We start from the raw sequence: 21,320 nt of genomic DNA on the forward strand, positions 1-21,320 counted from the left end.
GTAACTATGTCCATTGGGTTTGTAGCACCATCAACTTTCCAGTAAAGCAGTCTTTGCATCTCTGAACAATAGCCACTCTTTTCCAAGTAATGTTTAGCCTTCATCACTAGACCTTTCTAGAGAATGTTAGATGTGTCACGAGCTTTCAATGGAGTGACAATTGGAAAGTGTCCTTATGTCCTAGCTAAAGAAAGGGAGAACCGCTTGGTATACAAATCTTTCTTGGTTGGTTATCAGAGAATCAGATATGCATTCTCCAATCAGATATGCATGCTCCATAAGATATGCATGCCCCAGTCCCTATGCATGCTCCATTCCTGGTGCGCATGCTCCCCACACACCCTGGATCAGAGACTTCCATTACCAGTGCTCATTCAGCCCATGCTTGTGCCATTGACATCCTCGTGTCCCGTATGGGAGGTTATATTAATCTGAGAAGGAAAGCCTCAACTGTCTCAGCCTGACATCTGATTCTTGTCTACTGTGGTAGTTTTTGAGCATCTTGTTAGTTTGTTTAGTATTTCGGGGGGGGGAGGGAGGAAGTGTTAAAGCTTTTTTTTTTTTTTTTTTTTTTTTTGTTATAAAGATTCCCACCAGGAAATATTCACCCAGTTCACCAGGATTCCAAGTGGCTTCTCATGTAAAGAAGCCATCCCAGTCAGAGATGAATATTCAAAGTGTGTTCCTGGCCTGAGCTGATCACAAGTGCTGCAGAAGTGCAACTTCTGCCATTTCCTGAAATGTAGGACTTGGAAGAACCAGGAGTTGAAAGAGACTTGCAAAGTTATTTAGGGGGGTTGTGCTATTGCCACTTCTACTTGTGCGCTGCCCTCAGAGCTGGGTGGCCAGAGAACAGAGGCTATTGGCCAGGCACTCAGCTCTGAAGGTGATGCCCCATTAGCAGCAGTGTAGACGTAAGGGTGGCATTGCCATGATATGATACTGCCACCACTATTTCTGCACTGTTTCCTGCAAAATTGGGTAGCTGGAGAGTGGCAGCTTCTGACTGAAGGCCCAGCTCTTCAGGCAGTAGCACAGAAGTAAGGGTGGCCAGGAGCAGCCCGAGGCGGGCTGCGGCAGCTGGCGCCCCAGGCGGAATGCGCAATCAGCGTCCCTGCCTGCACGGCTGTCAATGAGCCATCAATGGGGTGGAGTCACCGTCGGGTGCCCCGGGCACTCCATGACGTCATCATTGGGCACCATTGAAGGCGGTACCCTAGGTGATGGCCGAGTCGGCCTATAGCCATGGGCCGCCCGAGTGTGGCAATACTATACCTTGCCACTCTTATTTCTGGGCTACTGCTGGAGTGCTGCCTTCAGAGCTGGGCTCCTAGCCAGCAGCCACTGCTCTCCAACTGCCCAGCTCTGAAGACAGTGCCACCACCAGCAGGAGCACAGAAGTATGGGTAGAAATACTGCAATTCAATAACCTTGTGACCTCCCACAAATCCTTTTTGGGTCATGACCCCTACAATTACATCACTGTGAAATTTAAGATTTAAATATCCATTTTAAAAATCCTTTGACTGTGGAATTGGCCAAAATAGACCATGAATTTGAGGGGCTCTGTGTATGATCCCCCTGCTAAGGCAGGAAGTAAACTCCCTACGTTATTTAGGAGCCATAGAACCGGTACTTGCTCAATACAGGCAAAAGTGTTTCTGTTTCTTGTACCAAAGAAGAACAAATGGTGGAGACCAATTCTAGATCTGAAGCTCCTAATCAGATTTGTGAGACCCCAGAATTCACAGCTGTAATTCCTTCCCTAGATTCCAGGTCTTGGCTTTTGACCCTTGACCTCTAGGACACATATTTCCATAGAGCAGTGCTCTGATCTCACAAGAAATTCCTGCAATTTTTGGTAGACCAGGGTTGTTTTCATTGTTGAGTGCTCCCCTTCAGCTTTTCCCCAGCTCCAGGAGTATTCTGAAAGGTTCTGTTCATAGTGGCTTCTTACTTATGTCATCAGACTATAGTGGTAGCCCTGTACCCCACTGATTGGCTCCTCAAACTGATCCTATCAAGAGGTGTTGTCTATCACCAGGACAATACTTTCCCTGTTTGTAGACCTGGGCCTCCAGCTGCATGTAGAAAAATCCACACTACTACGTGTTCAGAATGTACAATTCAGAGGGGTGTGACTCAATTCCCTAACATCCATGGCATCTCTTCTCATGGATGGCTTCTGGACATTGCTGAGCCTCATAAAAACAATACAAAACAGTCTGCAGACCTCAGTCAGAAATTGTCATCAGTATCTAGGTCATGTGGATGCTCCTACTTTTATGACAGACCATGCAAAGTTATGTCTCTGCTGTTTCCAAGGGTGGCTCAGAGTGGTTTACTCAACAATTGAATAGTCTAGACCAGTGGCTCTCAACCTTTCCAGATTACTGTGCCCTTTCAAGAGTCAGATTTGCTTTGCAAATCTCCAGGTTTCACCTCACTTTTGCTTACAAAATCAGACATAAGAAAACAAAAAGTGTCAGTGCACATTAATGAGAAGTAAGCAACATTTCAGTAATATAGACAAGTCATTGTCTGTATGAAATTTTAGATTCATCCTCAAGTGGATAAACAAGATCAAGCAATGCAATAGCAGATTCACTAATTGCTCTGATTGATCAAGGCAAGCATCATTCCCTTTACCTTTTTTTACCAGGCTCCCTCTCCTCAGATAAATCTTCCAACCATCCCTCAGTTCCTCTCTCAGGACTGTTGATGCATCCCAGACTGCACATTCTTTGCCTCAAGGCTTGGTTCCTGGATGGTTTGCTGGGCTAGAGTCATCCTGCTCTGTGGAGATACAACATGTACTTTTAAATAGTAGACAAGTTTCTGCCAGGACAATTACCTTTAGAATGGTCAAGATTCAGCCACTGGTGCGAACTCCACGATGCTGCTCCTGAATCTGTCCTGCTTCCTCTCCTTCTGGAGAACCCACTACAGCTTATGAAGTGAGGACTGTCCCTCAATTCCATCAAAGCTCACCTGGCAGCCCTAAGGGACTGTCGTAGCGCTGCTGAAGGCTCCTCTCTTTTTGTTCACCCCACAACTGCAAGATTTATTAAAAGTTTGACAAATTTCTTCCCACAGAAAAGGTTCCTACTCCTGCTTGGGATCTGAATTTGGTTCTCAAAAGCCTCACAAAGCTCAGGTTAAACCAATGGCTGCCTGCTCCCTATTAAATTTATCAAGAAAAAACAGCTTTCCTAGTGGCAATTGCCTCATCCCATAGACTTGGAGAGACTGGAGCTTTACTGGCATGTTTCACAAGGAGAAGGTGTCCTGGTGGCATCCTAGGGTTCCCCCTTAAATGATTCCCAATTTTCACCCAACTCATACACTAAAACTGCATACTTCCAAATGGGAGACCATTGTCCACACTCTAGATGTCAGGAGGCTGCAATCCTTCTATCTGATTAGAACTAAGCCACTTCATAAACCCAATAAACTATCTCTTTTGATTGCAGTCAGACCTAAGGGTTATTTCTACCCAGAGAATAAATGGATTTCTGAGTCCCATAATCAGGCTGTCAGCAGTCTTTTTTCAACATTTTGGCACAATTGACTAGATCACAGTCTACATCCGTGGCTCTTCTTAAAAATGTTCCCATTCCAGAAACCTGCAGGGCCACTTCATGGCCTTCATTACCTATATTCTCTGGACAATATGCCTTGTTTGACACGCCAGGTCTGATGCTGCAACTCAGTTCTCTCTTCTGGGATGGACTCCATTCTGAAGCCACATCTTCCACCTGGGGCTCCTACTTGGGAGCCACCAAAGGTGGACTACCTGTAGGGACCTTCCTTGATGAAGAGGTTACTCACCCTACACAGTACCTGTGGTTCTTTGAGATCTCTGTCCCTTTGGGTACTCACTACCCACCTAGCTTCCCGTCTGCTTCACACTCTCTTTTGTGCCTGCAGAAGGTGATGCAGAAGCAACTGAGGGGGCAGTTGGCCCACCCAGCCTTATATTACCCAGTGCAGAACATGAGGATGACCATAGCTTGTGCACAGGCCAAATGGACACCACTAGTGGAAATCTCCTATCGAGTGTGTATGGGCTGCACGCACACCAAGAATAGAGCCCCCATGGGGACACACACCTCAAAGAACCAGTTACCGCACAGGATGAGTAACCTGTTCTTTGATCTTTAAAAAATCTCTGATCTACTAGATAGACTGAAGATGCCAGAGGTTCTGTTTCCAGACAGAAATTCTGTAAAGTTTAAGCCAGAAGTAAAGTTGGTGGTTGAATTATTAACCCCTGACAGTAGAGTAGCGAGGGAGTAGTGTGTGGGTGGGGGGGGGCAGTTGCCCCAGGGCACCACGCATGGGGGGGCACCAATTTAGCTGCCTGTGAATAGCCCCCACAGCACAGTCTGGGTGAGACAGCGAGACCTGACTTCTTTTTACGTTGACAGCATCTGTGCGAGATTGGAGCAACCCCACCATGGCAAACCTTAATTCAGGGGATAGAGGAGTGGCAGCTGCAGTTCAGGGTTGACTCCAACTTTCACCCTCTTCTGGTCCAGCTGGAGGCTGGGGTGCAGCTGCAGGCCGGGCAGACCCCGGAGCTACAAAACCCTCAAGAGCTGCAGGGGCAATTGCAGGCGAGGGCTGACCCTGAAAGCTAAGCCTCTCCACTTGCAAGATGGGAGTAGATGGAAACCGGAGCCAGTTCTTGGAGTCTCTTGCCCCCGTGAGAATCTGCTGCAAAAGCTCTGTCACACTCACCACTGGCCAGCCCCAGTAAGCTACCTCTGCCTTCCAGCGCTCTGCCGTGAGTCCTTCACCTCCCATCGCCATCCCTGACTCCTGTACTCTTACCCCCTTCCCTGGGCCCGCCCCCAAACCCAACCCCCTGCATGATTCTTTAACTCCCCCTGCAGCCCTCCAAACACCAACCTCCTGGCCCAAACCCACCTCCTGACACCAGAACCTCCTGCCCTGAGCCCCCCTACATATTCCATCCCTCCTCTTAAGAACACGAGCAAAGCCAGGGACATTGCTCAGTGCTCTACAGAGACCGGCTCCCACTCTGGCTATGCTGCAGTGGCTGCTCACAATGAAATGCCACCCAGGACCAGCACAGCAGTTTTAACCCTGGTCCCATTGCAGCCCGGCCTTGTTAGCCTACTTCAGAGGCCCCAGGTCCCGAACTTCCCACAAGCCACCATTGTGCTGCATGGGGGCGTGGACACACTGGATGCGCACAGCGCACTGCCCCCATACAGAGCTCAAGCAATTCTCCGGCCTTGGCCGCCCACATGGGTGCAATTCATTGTCACCCCAAACCGCCGGGCCCCGCTTACCTTTCAGGCTGTGAGCTACTGCTTCCCACATGACAAATTTGCACTTTGGCCAGACTGGGGCAGCACAGAGGGTCCAAGCCAAATCCTGTTTGCAAGTTCCTCTCCCAGCACAGATTGGAATGTGTAAAGTCCCACAGGTGGTAACAAATGATTGGGGAGGCACAAATTTTGCCTTTGCCCCTGGGAGCATAACACTCTCGCTATGCCTCTGACCCCTGAACACAAGGAAATGTTTGTAAGACCTTCTTACTGAGGCATGAAAGCATTGCACAATACTGAAAATAGGCCATCCAAAGGAGCCTTTCTGAGTATGTAGCAATCTATGTACTCAAGTACAAATCCTCAATTCGTGTAAATCATATTTCCACTGATGTTAGTGGAACTCAGTCTAACTTATCCGAGCTGAGGATCTGCTTTCCCCCCACTCTTAAGAATTGTAATTTTAAAAGACTATACAAAAAATAATACTTTAAATTTACATAGGACACACAGTCCACACGAGGCCTATACTTGAATCCTATGTTGAACATCACTCTATATGCATTGTGTGTCTCTATATATTTGGTTCAGGCCTGTCAGCGTGTACATGCATCTTTGTCTTGTTTAGTGGATTATGATCCCAGAACAAAAATTGTTAATGGGATTTAATGAAGTGGGGACCAAAACTGGAGCCAAACAAAATCACATCTGTGCCCTCTTCAAAAATAAAATTTCCATCATTGCTGATCACACTGAGTCAACCACTTTATTCAAATTAAAATAATAAATATGATATGCCAGAGTTTTATTCTCTTGTCTTTGCTTTCAGGTTTATTGTTCATAAAATTCAAACCCAAGAGAAGTAATCCGAGGAAAAGTACAGCATTGTGTTATGATAACACATAATATAGACAGAGCTATTAGCAATGCCTATTATTGAAGGTGCCTTGATGTCCCATTGGAAAGGCCTGTTTTTTATAGTTATAAGTTTTCTATATTTCAATCATTTGGGCTGAATATTTCTGTAGTTAATTTTTAATTTTATCTTGAATGATTCAGCTGTTTTGAAGAATAAGGCTAAGGAAAATACATTGTCTTGCCAGTGTTAAAAAATTCTGATGACCTTTTCTTTGAAAAGCTCTAGCATTTTCATGCTTCAGATTTGGCAAGGGGTGATGTATGCATTGGAGGTGAGCTTTCTGTTGTCCCCATGAAAATCCACCCAGATTTGGCCAATTTGTAAACTTTGAAAAAAAGGCAGTTCCCGTGTGCTGAGGAAAGACTTAGATTTTAGCGTATAAACTTCCCAAAAACTCAACTTGCACTGGGCATGCTCCAGCTGTGGCTTAGCAATACGTCAGCTATAATTGCAGCTCTGGGCATCTGTGGGCCATGCAGCTCACAGAGTCAAGTCTAAGCATTGGAACTGAGAGGAGGGAGCCATCTCTCCTATGCTCTTGGTGACTTCACTGCCACCCCCTCCACTGATGCTAAGCTGGATGGATCCAAAAGCTGACTGATTCTAATGCAGAGTGGGGAAAGTGGGACTGGAGAAGGGTGGGGTAGTGAATTGTGACAAGAAGCCGGGGTGAGGGGGAAGCGGGGGGACCTGGCTCAGAGTTGAGATTTAAACTGGAAGCTGGCAGTGAGAGAGAGAGAAAAACTGAGACTGAGAATTGGGATGGGAGGAGACTGGGACTGAAAACCAATAAGGTAGCAAGAGAAGGAGATGATGGGAGAGGGGTAAACAGCTATGATGCATTGGGATGCTGGGGTAAAATTGGGACCAGTTGCTCAGAGACGTGGAGCTTAGGGAAGGTGGGGGTACTGTGTCCCCTGACTCACTTGTACCTACTAGGGTTCCTAGAAAATGGTGGGCCTAAGTCTGCCCATAGCTAAAGGCCCTCCCCCTTTCCTGAAGGGAAAGAGACAGGGAACCAAGGCCACAAGCAAATACAAAAGAAAACAGAGATGAGAGAGAATGTCAGACATTAAAAATCAGGGAACTGGAAGGGATCACCAACCACAAGACCCATGACCTGCCCACTGGTCCTCAAAACCATCTAAGAAATCAGTGGACACTACCTAAAAGAAGTCTGCTTAGAGGGCGTGTCTTCACTTACCCCGAGATTGATGGCTCAGAGATCAATCTCCTGGGGTTTGATTTAGTGGGTCTAGTAAGGAGAGATGGTTGGTCAGGACCAGGAGAAGGCTGACAGGGAGGTTTTGTGACAGATGGGGTGTGCGGAAAGGGAAGGTGTGTAGCAAGTGAGGCAGAGGATTGCAGGAAGAGAGAGGATGGTTTCCTTGTTATGGTGTTGCATGCTGCCTTGGAAAACTGGATTCTGCATACTGCCTTTCCCACTGAGTCCCAGTGTGATGTTAGACAAGTTACCTAAACTAAACCTTTCACAGGTGGTCACTAAAGGGCACATCTACACAATAGGGCTAAACTTGAAATAAGGTGCACAAGTTGAGCTATGCTAATTGCGTAGCTTAAGTCGAAATGGCTTATTTTGACTTTTAGAGCTGTCTACACAGCAGTTATTTCGAAACAGAGCACTCTTCCCCAGACTTCCCTTACTCCTCGTGAAATGCAGTTTACAGGAGTCAGAGTAAGCCCATTATTTCCAATTTATTTCAAAATAACAGGCTTGCTGTGTAGATGCGCACTACGTTATTTCTGAATATCTGACAATATTCCACAATAACGCTGCTGTGTAGCCATAGCCTAACTGTGTATTCCTTATCTCCTTGCTGTCTGACTTGAGCTCATGGGGTTTGGAGGGGAAAAAAGTGCTGAGCACAGACAAAGTCAATGAGAGCTCTGCCTTGATAATAGAACATGCCCTATAATGGAGAGTATTCTGTAAAAATAAAACCGTAAGTGTCTCAAACAGGACACCTAAATTTATTGGATACTTTTGACCTTTAATTTCTCTGTGTTTCAGCTCCTCATCTATACAACAGAGATAATAGCCTCTCATCTCACAGGACAGTTGTGAAACTAAATTCTTCACTAATATTTGTGTAGCCTTCAGATACTCTAGGCCATAGACTAGCCCCTGAGAAAATTAATAATTCTATCTTCAGAGCAGAGTTTGAATATTGTCCAATAAACAATGCAAAGGGACGCACACTGAACAATGGGGAGAAAACAACATATTGAATAGCTGCTCATTGACCAAACAGCACCTATTCTGTGAACTGAAAGAAGCAGGAATCCTTTGGGAAAACAGTTTGTGATCATGTAATTGTAGACTGTATTACAGTATAATGTATATGCACAAGGGAGCTGGGGTTGCACACCTTCCTAACAAGAATGTTGTGAAAATCAATTAGACAAATATTGTGAATTATTTTTATTGTAATTCAAAATTCAGGGAAATGTATTGATATTTTGCAAATGGTAAAAATAAAATGATACATGGAAAGGCTAAACAAGTTAATACACAGGAAAGCTTGTGTGCCTTTTTTTTAGTCTAAACAATTTGTTTTCTACAGCTCAAAGAAACAATGAGACCATATGCAAATGTACGATCTGCAGCATGGCTTTCTGTTTGAACACTAATCTGCGTTTAGATACCTAAAACCTCAAAGTGGTGTTTTTTTTTAAAAGTGTTTGTTGGCAAGAACAACAAGCTATCCACAAATAAAGGTTTAACATAATCAAATAGAAAGTATCAAACAATATAAGATAGAAATTATATTTTCTTTTTTCTCTTTTTCCAATTGACTGGAAAAAAGATTCTCTTTCACCCTATGGCAGTTAAAAAACCTAGAAGTCTAGAAATGATACATTAAGTAGACTACTAGGCAATTAATCATATACAAGTAGCAAATGAAACACATTTTTTACATCTCCATTTTCCTTTTGTATTAGCATTTATAGATTTTGATGGGAAAATTTTACAAACATGTCATAAGCCAGCATCATGTTTTGAGTGTGTGGAGGGAACAGATATGTAAGAGGATATAAAGATTATTGGAAAACACAGACTAACTGGTGTTAATTTAACCCCTTAAGAAATATTAGTCATGTGCTAATCCATTGAGCAATGTGTGGATAAATGGCTGAATGAGGAAAGCTGTACGAGGATAGAAAGGATAAAATCTCCTCCTGTATTATGACAGACTATGGGACGTGCATTTCATGCTATGTGCATGTAGCTATTGTACAACCACAATTACAACAAATGAACTGTAGTAGCAGCCACACCTCTTGCATGCTCCCTATATACATGATTTTAGTTAGGAGAAGTTGAAAGCCAAAGATCAATGGATCAATCTGTCTTCCTATTTTAGGGTTTTATACTGTTGCCTATCACTGTAGTGTCTGAACATCTTTCACAGAGAATCAGTAGCAACTGCGAAGTCCCTAGAGGACTTTAAAGATTCTCTGTCTCATCTCCCTTGTTGGGGTCAAATCTAAGTTTTGGGTTAGGAATGTTAAGAAGTATTTTAATAAATCATTAATTTCCTGTTGTTTTTAGGTGTTGTAGACCTGAGTGGAGTGTCAGTGTATCCACAAAGATAAATCTACATATTTCTTTTCTCTGGTCTATGGAACAAGCTGCAGTGGAGCAATGCTCTGAGTTCATCTGTACTGCAGCAGGGAACATGCTTCTCTTGTACTAGCTCTTCCTGTCTTGTACTAGCCCTGGCTGAGCTAATGTACTAAAAATATTACAAGCCCACCCAGACTGTAACCTGCCATCTATGCTACTCCTGAGCACACAGCCATGGTTAGTGCCTTGCTCAAGCAGAGCCAGTGCTGGAGGCAGGATGGAGGTAGCACACAGAACCTCCATGGCCATTCTCTTGCCTAGTAGTGGCAGGAACATGTGCCACTTCTGGGAAACCAAGTTGGAAGCTTGCTGGCCCTGCATCAACTGGACAATAAACTGACCTTTCCAATATCAGAAATGCCAGTTTATAGAGCTTTCTGGCTGGAGAAGTGCTGGATAAAACAGCTTTTATCATAAGTGGTTGATATGTTTTATAAGCATGTTATAGATGTATGTACTGTGTGTTGTAGATGGTTATGTCCCACTTTTTGACGTGTCAGACTCTATAATAAACAATTGACTACTCATCTATTAAAATATCTATTATCTATTTATTAAGCTTTTCTAATCCTTTTATAAACGTGTTCTTAATGTAAAGTGTGATCCATGTCAGCATTTTAATGTGACCATCATGATTTCTGGGCACAGCATGAAAAACAACCATGCTTGGTAGTTCTTATTGGCAGTCTCAGTGAAAAAGCTAAAGTTGGAATGCATTTAAAGATTGGAGCACTCTCAAAAATTAAGAGAATCGTGCCAATTTTTATGCCAGCTGAAAATCTGGCCAGTAAATCGAAAACAGTGTTTATGCTGTACTTTGTTTTATGCTGTACTTGTTCTGTGGCTAATGTAGCTTCCAATTCTGTCAATCCATAAATTTAAATACATTTTTATAACAATTAAAAGGTGCTGGTAATGTCAAGTGTCATTCAGACAATGGTGATAGAAATGGCTTCAATGCCGAATGAGATTTATCAATTTACAGGATTAACTCAATTTTCTTGTTTCCCTTTACAGTGTGTTCAACAGATATAATTTTAAAAAGAGAGACTACTTTCTATTGTTTTAAAAAACACACACATTTTGGATTTAGTTGTTCAAGAAGACAGAAATATGAGCTGTTTTAATATCATATATATAGTAGCCCAGTGTCTGTGAGTCTGTAACGCCGAAATGCTGGCTGTTCCCTCTGGGCGGCGCTGTTGCCTGAAATGCTGGCTGTTCCCTCTGGGTGGCGCTGTTGCCTGAAATGCTGGCTGTTCCCTCTGGGAGGCCCGTGCTGCATAGGGAGTACGGGGCCCAAACAGCCACTTGCTCCCCTGCGGTGGCTCGGCTGAGCGGCACAGAAGTCAGCCGAGAGCCACAGCGGGAGGTGAAGGGGGGCGGGGTGGTGACAGTGGCTCCAGGCCCTGTCCTCTGGCCGTGAAAGTCACTTCCCCTTCGCTTCCCACTGTGGCGCTCAGCTGACTTCTGCGCTGCTCAGCCGGGCCGCCGCGTGGGAGCAAGTGGCGCAAGCAACTGTTTGGGCTCTGCGCCCCCCATGCAGCACGGGGAGTGCAGAGCCCAAACAGCCATTTGGGCGCCGTGGTCCCCCAAGTGAGAGGCAGGAGGGGGAGGAGAAGAGAAAGAGAGAGACTGAGATAGAGGCAGGAGGTAGAGGAAAGCTGAGGGGGGGGGGGGAGGCAGTAGGAGGAGGAGGAGGAGAGAGAGAGAGAGCGAGAGACGGAGCGAGAGACCAGAGGCTCAGGAGAGAAGACCGACGTGGAGGGGAGACCTGAAAATCCCGTTTTATGATGGGCTAATTGGCTAGTAATTTTATATTAATTGATAGCTTTGTTCTGTCTTGGCATTTTTTGCTTAAATAATATGCCAAAAACCTTTTATCTGATAGCATACACTTCTATTCCTCCATTTAAAAATATACATGCATGCCTGTGTAAAATAAGTTACAACCAACATCTGCTTTCATAAACATCCAAAGACTGGTGCAAAAGTAGGAGAATTATGGTTATAAAATTTCAATATGTGGCAATGTGAGTAATACTCTGACCACTGCTCCTTTCAGCTGTGTTCCCAATATTGCTGGGGGAAGAGCTACATGCCTTTAGTAATGAGTAAGCAGAGGTTCTTGGAAAATAGTATCCTTTTGTTTTGTTTAGTTTAATTAGAGTTGAGTTTTTCAGGAGATTGCATATTCTTCCAGGCAGGGACTGTGACTTCCTCTGTGTTTGCATCATGCCCTGCATATTGTGGATTGCTAGCAAAATGCAAATAAATAATTAACAGTAGCAGCTGTAGGAAATCTGTGTTTGTGATTATTCTCATGATTTCTTTTCCATTGATAAACTGTCAGTTGAAAACATTTACGTGCTCATTTCTTATTTATTACGCTGTTGTGAAAGCAACACTTGGGGAGCTTTAAGTTACAATCAAATATCCCCTCTCGTTCAAGGTGAAGTATAACAATAATTTGATACCTTATAACGAAACAATGTTTTTGCAGGATGAAGCTGCTCCAGCTGACAAACAATATAAACAAGAGCCAGCCCAGGTCACTTACTCAACATCAGCTGTTTCCAGCACGCAGGAGGTGTTGTACATCAATGGAAATGGGACCTACAGTTACCATAGCTACAGAGGGTTAGGAAGTGGGCTGCTAAATCTCAGTGATGCTTCTAGCAGTGGTGAGTTTCCTTCTCAATGTATTTGTATGTGTATTTGTGGAAGCATTTCCCTTTCACAATACTGAAAACTAATCTAAAGGGTGCTGTATCTGTAGGATTGTGTCGGTTATATGACTAGGAGGCGCCCAGTCGTGCTAACTGCTGGGCATATTGCTTACTATTGTGTGTAATCCTCTTATGGTTTAGATGGACTATTTGCAACAAAGCCACATAAAGTCCTATGTGCTTAATAAAGCTGAATAACAGTAACAATCAAACAGGAATTGTATCATTTGTTTGGAATAGTAAAAATGATTGATTTCCTATGGATATAGACTACAGGAGATTATTTGCCCCTTGTGGTAAGAAGAATGTTCTCTTATCTGTCAGTCAAAAGTGTTTGCATTGAAAGTTTATGGGTCTCTGGTATCCAAGAGGAGGATTTACAGAATGTCTCAGAGGACAGGGATTACTGGTCTTTTGTCCTTTGTGATACTTCTCTGATTGAAGACAAAGTGGTACCTCAGGTGCAAAAAGTAAATCAGTACATCTAGTTTCCCAAGAAATTGTGCAGTTTCATCCTCAGTTTTCTCTATGCTAATTAGTTTTCTTGGACGGTTTTCATACTGATACCAGCATTATCAAGGTTACAACAGGGAGCCTGAATGGAAACCATGGGACCAGAAGAAAGACCTAAAGGCAAATATTTCTCTGTCTCTAAAGCTGGAGAGTGACAAACTGCGTTTTTGAAAGTCTTTAAAGAGGCAATATTTTAACTTTCAAAACTCTTTTTACTCAAAGCTAGACAATTACAGTTGAAATTGTTTCCAGAGGCACAGAAGACATATTTAAGATATGAAAATGATCTCTGAGAAAACATTTTCATGAAAATCAGACACCTGAAAACAGGTTTTTTGAGAAAACACTGTTCACAGTGTATTTTTAAATTGTGCCATATGAGCACTGACCCAGCTTCCCCTGAAATCAGTGGCTATTTTGTCATTGAATTAAATAGGAGCAGAATTTGACCTCTAACAGTTATCCTTAATGTTATTACTCAGTAAAAGGCCATTGATGTTCTCCTATTACACTTTCCATAATGCCAGGTCCTAGTTAACCACAACGGATGGGGTTTTTTTCTTCACACTATAATAGAATGCATTGCTGTTGTATCCATATTTCATTGAACAGCACAGCTGTATTTTATTACAGTAAGCAAAAAAAATTAGATACCACCATCAATATTCTAAAAACTTGTTACAATAATCAGCAATTGTGATTGTGAATTTGCTTTTTAATTTCCTTGTATCTTTCATTGTTAAGTGCTGAGTGGTGTGCCACAATAAGGGACCATGATGGGTCTTGAAGGAGAAACAATGCTTGGAGCTTTCCTGCACTGCACAACTAAAAGACCCAAGAAACCAAGTATTAGTAAATTCATTGGGGACACTGCGGCCTCATTGTGGTATATTCCTGTGTTACTTTGGGTGAGGGTTCAGCAGTCCAACATGGAAGTTTGCCTTCCGCCCACTGAGTCATCGCTAGAGCTTTGTGTGACCACAGAAAAGGTGTATCTGCAGCCTACCCACAACCTGCAGGCCATGGTTGTGGCTATTCACAGATATCCATGGATTTTCAGGGCTCTAAATAGCTCCACAGATCACTGCACAGCAATTATACAGACTGTCCCAAGCCCCCCAACTACATACCCCAACCCGCTTCTCCCGAGAGATCTCCTGCCCTGCCACCTGCTCTACTCTGCATTCCTCTTTCCCCACTCCAGGATGGGAGGCTACTACTCTTTGTCCTTCTCTGCAGCGCTGACCTTCCTGCGGGGGGACTCAGACACCCCTGCAGTTGTGGCCGCTCTAATGCATGCAGCAGCCATTGCCACCTGCTCATTTAAAGAACAACCTCTATTAGCATGGCACTTGGCTCACTCCCTTCTGGGAGCTGTCACTTACCTCCTTCCTCTGAGCAAGCCGGACACCACAACTCCCAGAATGCCGCCGTGTGATTCAGGGCGTGTGCTCTGCAGAGCTCTGTGTGGATACACAATTAGAATCCGCATCCATACTGAGATCTGCAGAAATGGTCTGTGGATATGCACATCTGTGCAGATATCTATGGATTTGTAAGGATCTAGTTGTCACCATACCCAATCCCACTACCATTCTGTCTTGCACTAGAAACAGGCTTCTCTCTGCCTTGGACGACTAGCAAAACATTTCCCCCAGGGGAGCCAACAACATGTGGGGGGCAGCTTCATACCTCTGGAAGCGGCAGAGCCAGGACAGCCAACCCTCAGCACCACTTGGACCACAGTGTGCCCTCCCCCAGCCCTCAGGGCCACCCAGAGTGTGCGGCTTGGTGCCCCTGCCACCTTAGGCAACCCTAAGAGCCACCCAGAGTGCTCTGCATGTGGCTTTAACCACCACTGCTGCTACACTAGTAGCAGTGGCAGTTGGGAGCCCTGGGCCTCTTTCAATTGCTGGGCACTGGGGTAATTGCCCCTGTTACCCCCCTCCCACCATCAGCAGGCCTGGTACATAGAAGATTGCATAGGGACCACTTGTGCTGAAATAATAAAAATTTGCTCTTGGCATAATGTTTACCTTAATCCATCTCTTTTTCTGGATTCCTTTTATCAACAAAAATGATCCCCCATAGTTTGTAAATCAACGCTTGATGTTGACAGTCTGGTTATCTATTGGCCTGAGTCCTATCTGCTGCCTTTATTCAATTAGAGAGACGAGGTAGGTGAGGTAATATATTTTATTGGATCCACTTCAATTGGTGAGGGCGACAAGCTTTGGAGCCACACAGAGCTCTTCCTCAGACTTTTAGGGAAGGTAATTGAGCAGGTTGTGGCAAGGCAATGCTAGCGCTTTCTTGATTCCTTAGAATTCCTTGATTGCAGTCAATCTGATTATAGGCATTTATGTGGGGTGAAAAGTGCACCGACTGTGTTAGCTGATGGTCTCCTCCTGGCAGTGGAAAAAGACAGAGTGCCTGTGCTGAGTTGGTCTGTCACCAACCTTTGATACACTTAATGATGAGATTTGTTGTGTTGTTAGTGGGCACTAAGAGGGGTGGATGGGGCTGTTCAGGAGGGGTGCTATTCTTATCTTTCCGAAAGTGCCTCAAGGGAAGTTGTGGGCAATTGTTCCTCTTCTCCTTTTGGCAGGGAGCTATGCTGCTTTTTTCATTGGGAAAAGTTAATGTTACCCTCTCTAGAGGGCAGAAGTTCTTCGTTTTGAGAGAGCATTTTGTTCTGAATTCAATAATAGCCCTCGAACTTTCCTGCCTTGCTTACAAAAATTCTAATGGTGTGGAAACAAAGCCACACTTCAGTCTGGATGTTCATAGACACATCCTGTCATCTGTGTCTGCTTCAAAATTAAGCCTTTTGCAAAAAGATGGATTAAAATTCATGGCTTGAATATCTATTTCTGGACACTTCCCTGCAGTAATATAATTACAGTCTCCAGTTAGCTCTCTGATCTACTAGTCAAATTGACATGTATCTTATATGATGTAGCTCATTTAATTTGGCTGCCTCCTGCCCTGTAAACTTCCTTCTCTGATCCCATCCTTCAAATCTAGGTATCCCCTGGCCCAATTACTAATGCCCCACTCCTCATCAGGGACCCCCTATACTCTGCTGTGCAGAGCTTGCCTCCTTAGCCTGCACTTCCACATGACTAATGATAGAATCATAATTAGCTCCTTACACAAGTGTCCGGGCTGAGCCATGACAAGCAAGGATGGGCCAGGAAAGGGAAGGAGGTGCTGCAGCAGTTTGAATAAGAACCACCTTGTTTTTACATAAGGAACTGAGGAGACCAGAGCAGGAAAGAAATTAGCCAGAAAGTGGCAAATGCTCTCTCCCCATCCCAAACCCCAGGGTAAATCCTCTCAACCTCTTTTACAAGGAGTCTGAAATGAGAAAGCTTTCTGGGTTGGCAGAAGCCCTAACAGGCCCATATGAGGAAACAGGGAACGCTGTGGAAAGCAAGAAGCTTCCAGGTAGATTGCTCCTAGGGGTTGTACATCCCTAAAGTCCATATAGATGCAAGAGGTATTGCAATGTTAGGAGGCTGAACCCTTCAGCCTTTTAGAGGAGAAATACCTTTCCCCACTGTGTAAGTGAATAGAAAAATTCTGCAGAGACTGACTGTGGTTATATAAAGGAACCTTGAAATGAGTATAGATGTACTTTACTCACGTTAAACTCCTTTACACTGCCAGAGCAGTATAAAACAGGCTTACTGTAAGGGACAGTCAGGCCCTCTGAGTTTACTTCCCTACATGGTAGTAACCCTAGAAAGGGTGCCTGAGGCCCCTATTGCAGTAAACAATACTGTCATTATAGGTAGCAATGACTCTAGTTAAGGTTGCCTCTCACAGTTCATAAAAAAGCCTTGTTTTCAATTGTTTGACAAACTTAAACTGTAGGAGCAGAGTTTTTCTATGTCAAGTGACTGCCTTAGGCTAAATTTTGGGGAAGTTTGAGCAGAAATAGTTCAGCCATTTCTGAGAAAAAGATCAGGGTAAAATAAATTATTTTTCCACATTTTAAACAAAAAATCTCAACTGTTTGAATGAGAAACTCTATCATCTCCAGGCTTGGGAATAGGGGCTTGAAATTTGGCAAGGGAGAAGGGTCTTCCTAGTGTAAGGAACATCCCTTTTGTTGTCCTCAGGAAAATTCACCCAGATTTTGCCATGTTCTGATTTTCTGAACATTTTCAATTCACACACACTTGGGGGGCTTGCTAGAGTTTGGCAGATAAATTCTCCAAAGAGTCTGTCTGCACAGATCAAGTGCCATCCCCTCACGTCTCTTACATGTGGATTGGACTGTGCATGGACCATCCTCACAGTATGACTGAGTATGCTCCAGACCAAGGCTCTAGGGGCTGAGTAGGATTTCCATGTATTTACTTCTCCCGGCTGGTGGGTTCTGTTGTATTGCCAGGCACAGGAATTGAGAGCAGGAAGACTGTCTTTCACGTGTTTTCAGTGCTCACCCTCTTGACATCCAGGCAGAGAGAAAGGGAACCAGGATTTAGAGGTGTGAAGTAGGGATTGGGGGGTGTGGAAGGAAAGAGATGAGATGCAAGGTTAGGGTCTGGGGGTAAGAGCATGGATAAGTATTATTAGCTGCATTTTACAAAATAGAAAACTAAAGTTCAAAGAAGGTAAGTAACTTGGCCAGCTCTGTAGCATAGAATCCTAGGGCTGGAAGAAACCTCAGGAGGTAATTAAATCCAGCCCCCTCCCCAAAGCAGGGCCAACCCCAACTAAATCATCCCAGCCAGAGCTTTGTCAAGCCAGGACTTAAAAACCTCTAGGGATAGAGATTACACCACCTCCTTAGGTAACCCATTCCAGTGCTTCACCACCCCCATAGTGAAATAGTTTTTTTCTAATATCCAGCCTAGACCTCTCCCACTGTGACTTGAGACCATTGCTCCTTGTTCTGCCATCTGTCATTACGGAGAACAGTCTCTCTCCATCCTCTTTGGAACCCCCCAATCAGGTAACTGAAGGCTGCTATCAAATCCCCCCTCACGCTTCTCTTCTGTAGACTAAATAAGCCCAGGTCTCTCAGCCTCTCCTCGTAAGTCACGTGCTCCAGCCCCCTAGTCATTTTTGTTGCCCTTGGCTGGACTTTCTCCAATGCGTCCACATCCTTTTTGTAAAGGACCCAGAACTGGACACAATACTCCAGATGTGGCCTTACCAGTGCTGAATAAAGGGGAATAATCACTTCTCTAGATCTGCTGCCAATGCTCCTCCTAATTCACCCTAATATGCAGTTAGGTGCACAATGGCACTGGACTCAGCAGCAGGTAACACATTCCCTTTCCTAATAAGAAAACCAGAATCTGCATTTTTTTTGAGTAAACCAGTCTCCCAAATCCCTTATAATCAACAGGATTCCAGCCTACAATCATCTTGTTCCTTTCTATGTTGTGTGGACCCCATCATGTTCACCTATAATGATTCTGGCTGGCATGCTTAAAATTAAACTGACCCCCACATTTGGAATGAGTAAGAAATTTCGCTGACAGGCCATATTGGATAGTACATTATTTTGCACAGTTGTTGGCACAGTGGAGCAGGGACCATCTATATGGTCTGGACTTGATGACCTTCTGAGGTCTCTTCCAGTTCTATGATTCTATATCAGGGCTACTCAACTTTGGAGGCCCCGGGGGTCACAATGATACCCATAGCACATGCCAAGGGCCACAGCTTGAGTGTGGTTGTATATACATGCAAATATGTATGCAAATAGCTTCTTTCACACTGACAGACATGAATACAAAGCACTTCCCACAATGCCCCAACACCCCTGGCACCTCCTCCCTGGGGGCTAGAAATGCCGACACCCTGTACCCATCTGTTCCAGCCAGCCCATCTGCTTGCATCTTCCAGTGCTCACCCCACCTGGGACACACCTCACCGTTGTGGGTGTGATCAAAGGATCCCACCCACGTGTCACGTGTTGAGCCCCGCATAAACCCAAACTGCACCGCAGGCCGCAAACAAATGGACCACGGGCCGCATGTCGAGTAGCCCTGATCTATTAGGACAAGTGTGGCGAATACTTTTTGATGGGGGAGGGAACTTCAAGATGTTGGTAAGTGGTCAAGTGCTGCAATTTCCCATGGAGGGGGTAGGGGTCTGGGTTGGAAATTGGATCCAAAAGGAGTTTGGGGTAGGGAGTAGGGGGTACAGGATGGGGTGTGGGGCCTGGCAAGGAATGTGTGTGCTGGAGGGGGTTGTAACGTGGGACAGGAGATTGGGGTGCAAGAGGAAGTGCAGGGTCTTGGAGGGGGGTTGTGTGCAGGAGTGGATTCTGACCTGGGGGAAGGGCTTAGAGGGGCTGCAGGATCTGGGAGGGAGTTGTGACCAGGGGCAGGGGTACAGGAGGGAATGCTGAAGGTTTGGGTTGTGACCTGGGGGCAGAGAGTTGGGGTGTGGGAGGTGATGGGATGCCAGGTGCAGGCTCTGGCTAGGAGGCAGTTACCCTAAGTGGCTCCCAGCCAGCAGTCCAGTGGGTCCCTGGGGCAGACTCCCTGCCTGCTGCACTCCATACAGTGTTCAAAAGTGCCTGGCTGTGAGGGCCATGTGCATCTCTGTACTGCACACTCCTGGCTGGGGGAGGAGGAAGACTCTACAAGCTACTGGTGCCTGCAAATGTGGCATTGGCAGCTCCAACCGATGGACTGTGCTGGGGTAGCGGGGGCAGTGCGAGTAGCTCCCTCCCCAGCAGCTGGCCACTTTGAGAAGCATGCAGGGTATGGCAGGCATGAAGCCTGCCCTAGGGTCCCACTAGGACAAGGGACATTTGCAGCCCAGAGGATCATGGCAGGCTGGATCTAAAGCTAGTGGACTTCAGTCATCATCTCCATCTCCATCTTTGGCTTGTCACTTGAAAATGCATAACAGTGAATAGTTCTCCTAAACTTTTCTGTCCTTAAGCTACAAAGCTGTGTTTCCATTAGCTGAATTAGCTGAGTATTTGTTTCCCATGCAACTGAGGGGGGAAAAGTAAGGGGATTGGGGGAAAAAAACAGTCCAATTCATTATTGTCCGTTACCAAGTCCGGAGATGTCACAGCCCTGGAAATTATTGCTTTTCACATATCTGCCCTCTTTTGGAAAAGAAGAGGAGAAAAATGGTAAATGCAAAATAAAATAATAAATCATATTTCTAATCATGATAAATAATGCTCACTTGGAAATAAATAAATAATAAACAATTATCAAAGCCTAATTTTATTGGAGTGGGAAATGTAACATTCTGAATACAGTTAACCACTTGTAGTGGCACTTGAAGAAAAATATTTTAATAAATATTACACAGTAAAAAGACTATGCATACCAGATTTCAAGATATGAACTATTACCCTACTCTGGGGAATATGCCATTTTTATAGCTATGTGCCATTGCCCTTTGCATCTGAATTGATGAAAATATTTGGTTAATTATTATGGGGTAAAGTAATTTGACATTTTAGCACATACTTAAACATGTGAGTCTTTTTAATGAGGTATTGCTGTTATAATTATTGTCTACAAAAGGAACAACCAATTTGAGAATTTATGATACATTTATTAGAACATTATTTGCTTTCAGCAGGCTATTAACTGTCAAATTGGCAGTTACCTACTGGTAGTGCACAATTCTAAAGTGATTATTACTGAGACAACTCACAAACGGTGTTGCCACTCATGAGCCATTAGTGTTTTTATCATCACTGGTCACATCGTGCAGCTGACCCTGGAATTTTAAATAACTGACTCTGCCAATGAGTAGTGTATGAGGCAATAACTAATTCACGTTTAGAAATTGCAATTTACAGTATAGTTATTTGTCCAGCCGTGTATTTAACATCAGATCTACTCAGTGGCTAATCTGATAAATGATTGTTTAGTGCATGAGAGAGGATTCCTAGGGTTTGTATATTTAAAATTATTGAGTTAAGCTAGAAACATTAAGCTTTGCAAAAGAAATGAGACAAATGCAATAGCAACAACTTCATAAATTTAAAGTTAAAATTTAACTCCACCAGTCTCACTATGGGCCACAGAAAGATCTGTCTGAACTTTTGGTCTAATTCACTACTTAAAAAGCTGTGCTATAGTGAATATGACCCAGTCTTCAGGTCTCCAGGACAGGCTTGATCTTTATTTGCACACTGCCAGAGACCAAGTAACTGTGCAACCTGACCCTCCTTGCATATCAAGATCTTTTCATTGTTGTGGAATACT

General features: G+C 44.3%; 1 protein-coding gene across 2 annotated transcripts in view; it reads left to right on the forward strand.

Moving 5' to 3' along the window:
* Positions 1-21,320, forward strand: part of NOL4 (nucleolar protein 4) — a 271,241-nt gene that overhangs the window by 244,521 nt on the left and 5,400 nt on the right. For both annotated transcript variants that reach the window (XM_006115357.5, XM_006115358.5), the window contains one exon: positions 12,372-12,552. In XM_006115357.5, coding sequence (XP_006115419.1) covers positions 12,372-12,552 — 181 coding nt within the window. The remainder of the gene's footprint in view (positions 1-12,371; positions 12,553-21,320) is intronic.

The sequence above is a fragment of the Pelodiscus sinensis genome, chromosome 2 (assembly GCF_052426305.1).
Source record: "Pelodiscus sinensis isolate ZL-2025 chromosome 2, ASM5242630v1, whole genome shotgun sequence".
In the NCBI taxonomy this organism is placed as follows: domain Eukaryota; kingdom Metazoa; phylum Chordata; order Testudines; family Trionychidae; genus Pelodiscus; species Pelodiscus sinensis.